The 8480-nt window shown below is 50.2% G+C and overlaps 1 protein-coding gene across 1 annotated transcript; it reads right to left on the bottom strand.

Moving 5' to 3' along the window:
• Positions 1 to 703: 703 nt before the first annotated feature.
• LOC128802367 (uncharacterized) lies at positions 704 to 4860 on the bottom strand. Its single transcript, XM_053968687.1, has 3 exons — positions 4524 to 4860; positions 1388 to 2333; positions 704 to 1122 (listed from the first exon to the last, which is right to left on the bottom strand). Exons 1-3 carry the CDS (start codon positions 4858 to 4860, stop codon positions 1098 to 1100), a joined length of 1308 nt encoding a protein of 435 aa, XP_053824662.1. The 3' UTR covers positions 704 to 1097.
• Positions 4861 to 8480: the final 3620 nt, after the last annotated feature.

Here is an 8480-nt window from a genome sequence, read left to right on the forward strand (position 1 = left end):
CCCCCTAAGTAGAAAGGAAGCTGTACTCTGGGAAATATACAGCCAGGATTTTTTCTTTTACCAGGGCAGGATGGGGATGACTTAGGGGTACCAGTTTATGAAGCCTTAAAAAGAAATAAAAAGTAATTCATTGAAAGATCTCAAAAATGGGGAATTGAGGAATGGCCTCCTGAACAAATCTTAAAAATGTATGGGCCAGCCACATGAGCACAAGATGGTAGTTGGGGGATACCGAACCCCAATTTATCTGCTAAGTTGTATTATAAGTGTCCTGGTTCAGGGCAAGTCTGGGGAAAGAATTCCCCTCCCCCCCACAAAAGGGTTCCTTTAGGAAAGCAGAGTCAATTGGCCCCTCCCCCCAGCCGGTTCGGGAGAAAATACCTCTGGAGGAAAAAAGTGGAAAAAACCTGTTTATTACACAAGAGAACTTAGACAATATTAAACAATAGGACTTCTTGCCACTCCAAGAGAGACAAATTCAGAGCAAATCCCCCCGGCTGCAGCTCAGCTCACTCAGTCTCTGACCAGTCCTTCCAGCGCTGGCAATGCCGCGGCCCAGGCCCGGCCCGCTGGGCCACAGATGTGAGCTGCTGATGCTCTTCTGGTGTTCAGTCCAGAGCAGGTCCAGAGAAAGGGAAAAAAACCACAGTCCAGGGAACTTCTCTGCCTCAGCTAGCTAAAACTAACTAGAAAAATGCAAAGGAGAGCTCTGTCTCGCTGTCCGTCCGTCCGCAGATAACACCGTCCCGGAGCAGGAATGTGGAGGAGGGAGTGAGTTTTTGAAAACAAACCCTGAGCTTCTTCCCTCCTCCTTTCACTCTTGGAACAAGACTTCAACATAAACAGGGCAGACGATTGGGGATAAAGGCATCATACAGCCACCCTAGGACATTCCACCCCTTATCCCCATATCGTCAGCTTACTACTAAAACTAATATATATATTCAAACCCTATAAATAGATACATTATACATCTAATATACAACTATACACAGACAATGGCAGCAGTATTCAGCAAACAGTGATATTTATACATAGTTCTCACCCAACAATCAGATCTCCCTGAGGTACACATCGTGTTCTTCCATCTCTCTGCATTATCCACCATGTACAACCTGGTCCCTGAGCAAAGACAATCCCACGAATGGGTTTGTCTGTACTTGAGGCAGAATTGATCCACACTGTTTTTCCTAACAAACCTCTAACATGCACTACTGGGACTTTGTCTCCATCTACTATATTCAAAAGCTGAGACTGGGCAGGGCCCCATCGACTGGTAGAGCCTCGGGTGTTAACTAACCAGGTGGCTTTTGCCAGATTCTGTTCCCAATTCTTGAGAGATCCCCCACCCAATGCTTTCAGTGTGGTTTTCAACAATCCATTGTACCTCTCTACTTTTCCTGCAGCTGGTGCATGGTAGGGAATATGGTACACCCACTCAATACCATGTTCCCTAGCCCAAGTGTTGATAAGGCTGTTCTTGAAATGAGTTCCATTGTCGGACTCAATCCTCTCAGGGGTACCATGCCTCCAAAGAATTTGCTTTTCAAGGCCTAGGATGGTGTTACGGGCCGTAGCATGAGGCACAGGATAGGTTTCCAACCATCCCGTGGTGGCTTCTACCATTGTGAGCACATAACGCTTGCCGTGGCGTGTCTGGGGCAGTGTGATGTAGTCAATCTGCCAGGCCTCCCCATACTTGTACTTGGACCACCGCCCACCATACCACAGGGGCTTTACCCGCTTGGCCTGTTTGATGGTAGCACATGTCTCACAGTCGTGGATTACCTGAGATATACTGTCCATGGTTAGATCCACCCCTCGATCTCGTGCCCACTTAAAAGTGGCATCTCTACCCTGATGGCCTGAGGCATCATGGGCCCATCGTGCCAAGAACAATTCCCCTTTGTGTTGCCAATCCAAGTCTATCTTTGATACCCCTATCTTTGCAGCCCGATCTACTTGCTGGTTGTTTTGGTGTTCCTCATTGGCTCTGCTCTTGGGGACATGGGCATCTACATGACGAACTTTCACCGGTAGCTTCTCTACCCTGGTGGCAATGTTTTTCCACTCATCAGCAGCCCAAATTGGTTTTCCTCTACGCTGCCAGTTAGCTTTCTTCCACCTCTCCAGCCACCCCCACAGAGCATTGGCTACCATCCATGAATCAGTGTAGAGGTAGAGTTTTGGCCACTTCTCCCTTTCAGCAATGTCCAGGGCCAGTTGAACCGCTTTGAGTTCAGCAAATTCACTCGATCCACCTTCCCCTTCAGTAGCTTCCGCAACTCGTCGTGTGGGACTCCATACGGCTGCTTTCCACTTCCGTTTCATTCCTACAATGCGGCAAGAGCCATCAGTGAAAAGAGCATAGTGTGTTTCTTCTGCTGGCAGTTGGTTATATGGTGGCGCTTCTTCAGCATGTGCCACTTCCTCCTCTTCATCTGCAAGACTAAAGTTTTCACCTTCAGGCCAGTTTGTAATTATCTCCAAAATCCCAGGGCGATTCAATTTTCCAATCCGGGCGCGCTGCGTAATAAGGGCAATCCACTTGCTCCATGTGGCACTGGTGGCATGGTGGGTGGAGGGAATCTTTGCTTTGAACATCCACCCCAGCACCGGTAGTCGGGGTGCCAGGAGGAGTTGCGCTTCTGTACCGATCACCTCCGAGGCGGCCTGAACTCCTTCATAGGCTGCTAAAATTTCCTTCTCTGTTGGAGTATAGTTGGCTTCAGACCCCCTATAGCTTCGACTCCAAAATCCCAGTGGTCGGCCGCGAGTCTCACCAGGCACTTTCTGCCAAAGGCTCCAGGACAAACCATGGTTCCCGGCTGCAGAGTAAAGCACATTCTTCACATCTGGTCCTGTCCTGACTGGGCCAAGGGCTACTGCATGGGCAATCTCCTGCTTGATCTGGGTGAAGGCTTGTTGCTGCTCAGGGCCCCAGTGGAAATCATTCTTCTTGCGAGTGACCAGGTAGAGAGGGCTCACGATCTGGCTATACTCAGGAATGTGCATTCTCCAAAAACCTATGGCGCCTAAGAAAGCTTGTGTTTCCTTCTTGCTGGTTGGTGGAGACATAACTGTGATCTTGTTAATGATATCTGTAGGAATCTGACGCCGTCCATCTTGCCACTTCACTCCCAGGAACTGGATCTCTCGAGCAGGTCCTTTGACCTTGCTCTTCTTGATGGCAAAACCAGCTTTCAGGAGAATCTGGATGATTTTCTCCCCTTTCTCAAATACCTCTGCTGCTGTTTTCCCCCACACAATGATGTCATCAATGTACTGCAGGTGTTCTGGAGCCTCACCCTTTTCCAGTGCAGCCTGGATCAGTCCATGGCAGATGGTGGGGCTGTGTTTCCACCCCTGGGGCAGTCGGTTCCAGGTGTACTGCACGCCCCTCCAGGTGAAAGCAAACTGAGGCCTGCATTCTGCTGCCAGAGGAATGGAGAAAAACGCATTGGCAATATCAATAGTGGCATACCACTTTGCTGCCTTGGACTCCAGCTCGTACTGGAGTTCCAGCATGTCCGGCACAGCAGCGCTCAGCGGTGGAGTCACCTCATTTAGGGCACGGTAGTCCACTGTCAATCTCCATTCTCCTTCGGATTTACGCACAGGCCAGATGGGGCTGTTGAAAGGTGAATGGGTTCTGCTAACCACCCCTTGGCTCTCCAGCTCACGGATCATTTTGTGGATGGGGATCACGGCATCTCGATTCGTTCGGTACTGCCGGCGATGCACTGTTGAGGTCGCAATTGGCACTTGTTGCTCTTCTACCTTCAAAAGTCCTACTGCAGATGGGTTTTCCGATAGTCCAGGTAAGCTGTTCAATTGCTTGATGCCCCCTGTCTCTACAGCTGCTATTCCAAATGCCCACCTGAGTCCCTTTGGGTCTTTGAAATACCCACTTCGGAGGAAGTCTATGCCTAAAATACATGGGGCCTCTGGGCCAGTTACAATAGACTGTTTCTTCCACTCATTTCCAGTCAGGCTGATCTCAGCTTCCACTGAAGTAAAGTCCCGTGATCCCCCTGTCACACCAGCAATAGAAACAGGTTCTGTCCCCACATAGTTTGATGGGATTAATGTGCACTGCGCACCAGTGTCGACCAAAGCTTTATATTCTTGTGGTTCTGATGTGCCAGGCCAACGAATCCACACCGTCCAGAAAATACGGTTTTCCCTAGCCTCTACCTGGCTAGAGGCAGGGCCCCTCTAAGCCTGGTTATCCTTCTTTCCTGGGGCATATGTCTTGGAGGTTCCTTCAAGGGGATCGAAAATATCGTCATCATCATCATATATGGCAGTTTGGTTATGGGTCACTGGAGCTGCTTCCCTTTTGGTGAAAATTCCTCTCGGAGTCTTGCTTCCCTTCAATTCACGCACCCGCTGTGCCAGATCAGCAGTAGGTTTCGCATCCCATTTCCTCATATTTTCTCCACAATCGCGCAGGAAGAACCACAGCTCAGCTCGTGAGGTGTACCTCCTCTCCCTATCTGAGGGACGTCTGCGTTGGGTACCAGGACCTCTGATCTGTACTGCAGAAATTTTAAGAAGGTCCTCTTTAATCTCCTCTATCTTGTTCTCTATATTTTTTCCTAGTTTCTGCACTTGTGCTTCTACTGCTGCAATTCTCATGTGTGTTGGGCCATGTACAGCATCTGCATATGCTCGGAGCTTCTTTGTCATATCAAGCACAGTCTCCCCACCGTCATCTTGCTTCATTATTGCTACAGCAGAAGCATATTCATCTGGCCCAAGTCTTACAAGTTTTCGCCACATCACAGATGTACATGGTACCAAGTCTGGATTTACAGTATCTAGATCATCCGAGAAGACAATCTCTACCACTGCCATTTCCCTCAAGCGTTGAATTCCTTGCTCTATAGTCTTCCACTGGGTTTGCTGCATATAAAGATCATCTGCACACAAGTATCTTTGTGCTACACTGTCCAGAACCCGTGCCCAGAGGCTGCGAGGATTAGCCCCCCTCATCATTCCTTGATCAATGGCAGGATCATGTGACAGGGATCCCAAATGTCTTGCTTCGCTACCATCCAGAATTGTAGCCTCCCCTGCAGCATCCCAAAGACGGACCAACCAACTAATTATAGACTCATCAGGTCGTCGAGTGTAATCCTTCCTTAGGCCACAAAGGTCCTTCAGGGAATAGGACTCAGTAGTGGCTTCTGATCCTGCATCAGTTGCCTTAACTTCGGCTTTTGTGTCAGTAATTAGCTTTGAGGGTCCTTCTCCTGGATCATCATCATCAGTCCCTGGCCAGTCAGTTTTGCTTCTCTTCTTTCCCACAGCAACTGCCAGTGGTTTAGGTTCACTGTCTGGTTTAGCTACAGCCTGAGTAACTGGGGGGTTGGCTGCGGACTGAGTGACTGGGATTGCTGCTGGTTTATCTCCCTGCCCCCCTGCCTCTGTCTGCTGGCCTACAGTATCTAGCAGTGTGCGATAAGCATAAGCCAGAGCCCAGCTTATTGCAATGATCCTTTTCTCCTTAGAGTCATCATGGCACTTCTCTTTCAGGTATTTCCCTACCTCATCTGGGTTCTGAATTTGTTCACTTGGAAAATCCCACTCTACAGGGTCAGAAAATTCCTTCAGAGTCTGGCCTATTTTCTCCCATTCTCCACACCACTTAGGATTTTCCACATCTGGATGAGGGGTTTCATCAGTCCCTCTGGATTTTTCAGCCTTCACTCTAGAGAAACTGCAGGCTGTATAAAGGAAGTTTCCCAGAATAAATACCAGAAAGAGGGTCTCTTTAACATTCAGGGGAGACTGAACATTCCCAAAAAATGACATAACAGATTCAAAAGAGAAGAAGGAAAGGAGGGGTTGGAAAACCTCATCCTCTGCTCCTCCTCTAACAAACCAGGTGCAATTACTAATAAACTCCCAGAACATCCTACTGGAACTAGGATGCAGGGTAGGGTGAAAAAACCATAAAGCATACATATTTCGAACAGAATCCAGTATCTTTACAAGCGCCTTATAAATCACTATTGCCAAGGCCAGCACAATAGCTATTTTAATCTGTGCTCTTCTACTGTAAAAACCACGTGTAAGGGACAATCCTAGTGACCAGAAAAGTACTAAAACCTCAAAAAGGCCTAGTGACCAGAACCACATGAAGGCCTCCACCCCAAGAGATATTATGGATGTAAGCAACATGGCTACTGGGTGCTTTAACCCACTACAAAACAAACACAACCAGCATGCAATCAGTAGAGGAATAAAGGTTTTTTCCACTTTCTCGAGCCCCGGTAGTTGGGCGCCAAAATAATGTATTTGTCCCGGTTCAGGGCAAGTCTGGGGGAAGAATTCCCCTTCCCCCCCCCCACAAAAGGGTTCCTTTAGGAAAGCAGAGTCAATTGGCCCCTTCCCCCAGCCAGTTCGGGAGAAAATACCTCTGGAGGAAAAAAGTGGAAAAAACCTGTTTATTACACAAGAGAACTTAGACAATATTAAACAATAAGACTTCTTGCCACTCCAAGAGAGACAAATTCAGAGCAAATCCCCCCCCGGGCTGCAGCTCAGCTCACTCAGTCTCTGACCAGTCCTTCCAGCGCTGGCAATGCCGCGGCCCAGGCCCGGCCCGCTGGGCCACAGATGTGAGCTGCTGATGCTCTTCTGGTGTTCAGTCCAGAGCAGGTCCAGAGAAAGGGAAAAAAAACCACAGTCCAGGGAACTTCTCTGCCTCAGCTAGCTAAAACTAACTAGAAAAAAGCAAAGGAGAGCTCTGTCTCGCTGTCCGTCCGTCCGCAGACAACACCGACCCGGAGCAGGAATGTGGAGGAGGGAGTGAGTTTTTGAAAACAAACCCTGAGCTTCTTCCCTCCTCCTTTCACTCTTGGAACAAGACTTCAACATAAACAGGGCAGACGATTGGGGATAAAGGCATCATACAGCCACCCTAGGACAGGGCTAAAGGAGACCCCTTAGGCAAGGAGAATGGAGGCTGGTAACATACCACGGAGACGGTGAGCTCTGTCCCCGGCTCGAAGTAGACGACCTCTGGGATGATGGTGAGGTCATCCGGTGTGTTGGTGGTGTCTCCTAACAGCAAAACAGTGGTGGGGTAGTCACAGTAGGGCGGTGGCAGGAATCCCGCCGGGACGCGAACCAAGTCCTCATCTGGAAACATGACGTGAAGGCTGGTCCGGAGGACTTGGCGACGGGCGCAGTTCAGTTGCCGGGCTCTTCTGAGGAGCCGGAGCCCGTCCTCCTGGCTGCGGACGTCTGGAGAAACGTACCGCTGGGGCTGTGGTTCTCCGGGAGAGATGGCAGCCCCGGGCGCTGGGACGGGCCATTTGGTGTCATGGTGCGGCCCCTCATCGTGCTCTGCCTGCCGTTTCCCGGCCGATGGAAGCGGGGATTCCTGTATGTTGGTCTGGGGGAGGGGTTGTAAGGGTGGTAAGACCTATCTGGCGGCCAGTGTGGGCAGTTCGCTTGGATGTGGCCCAACTGGCCACAGCCGAAACAGCGAGTGTTCATCAGGTCTACCATCGCCTCCCCCACCCCTTTGCTCACCGCAAATGCCACTGTTTGCTCCATTGAAGTCGCCTTGGTGCACGCCTCTACCATCATAGCGATGGTAGGCTCCGGATCCTGGGGAAGAGCTCTCAGGATCTTCTTGGTCTCCGGGTTGGCATTGGTCAGGGCCATCTTTCGCAGAAGTTCTTCTCGGGCCTCGACGTTCTCAATCTGCCTGTTGATGGCCTCCTTTAACCTGTCCACGAACTTGATAAAAGTTTCATCAGGGCCTTGAAGAACTGATGAAAAGTTTTGGAGGGGGGTGGTACCATCGGGGATTTTCAGCAGTGCCTCCTTCCCAGCATCCCTTATGTCACTTAACAAATTCTCGGGGAGGAGGATTTGGTCCTCAGGTCTGCTAAATTCCCCCTCCCCTGCCAAAGCTTCAAGGCCCTCCTCGCCATCTCCTAACACCTCCCTGAGATCATACTTTGTTAGGAGAGGCTTAATCAATTTTTTCCAATGTATCTCCCACAGAAGGAATTCTGTGGGGGACAGCAGGGCCTTCGCTATATAGCGAAGGTTGTGTTGTATAAGGGAATGTCCAGAAAAGGTCAGATCTAAAACGTTTTTAAAGTAGGGAGAATTTCTCCCATAATCTTTGGCCGCTCTCCTCAACTCCTTCATTTCCACGTATGGTAACTGTTCCCTCCTCGGCTCTTTTCCCCTCTTATGCACAATTGGTGCCGCAAATGGACCTCGATCCCTTACGATATCTAGGTCCCCATCCTTGATGGCCTCGGCCCGGGTCCGGGCCCAGCCCTCCCCTGGCTTGGTTGTGGGCCGGGGGTCGTCACTGTCCTCATCCTCTTCCGATGATGAGGCAGGACAGGCTAGGGCGCGGAGCCTCTCCCTTGCCGGTGGGTCCCGGTGCCGGGAGACCCTGCAGGCCAAGATGGCCTGCTTCCGGCTGGGCCTACTTTCGGTTC

This window comes from Vidua chalybeata, chromosome W (assembly GCF_026979565.1).
Source record: "Vidua chalybeata isolate OUT-0048 chromosome W, bVidCha1 merged haplotype, whole genome shotgun sequence".
Taxonomy (NCBI): Eukaryota; Metazoa; Chordata; class Aves; order Passeriformes; family Viduidae; genus Vidua; species Vidua chalybeata.

What these genes read in the sequence shown, in the direction of transcription:
- LOC128802367 (XM_053968687.1), bottom strand. Translation starts at nt 4,860, where the DNA reads ATGGCAGTGGTAGAGATTGTCTTCTCGGATGATCTAGATACTGTAAAT. An exon ending in AGTACAGATCAGAGGTCCTG is followed by an intron (nt 2,334 to 4,523) that starts GTACCCAACGCA and finishes GCCGCATTGTAG; the next exon opens with GAATGAAACGGAAGTGGAAA. An exon ending in GCTGCAGGAAAAGTAGAGAG is followed by an intron (nt 1,123 to 1,387) that starts GTACAATGGATT and finishes GTCTTTGCTCAG; the next exon opens with GGACCAGGTTGTACATGGTG.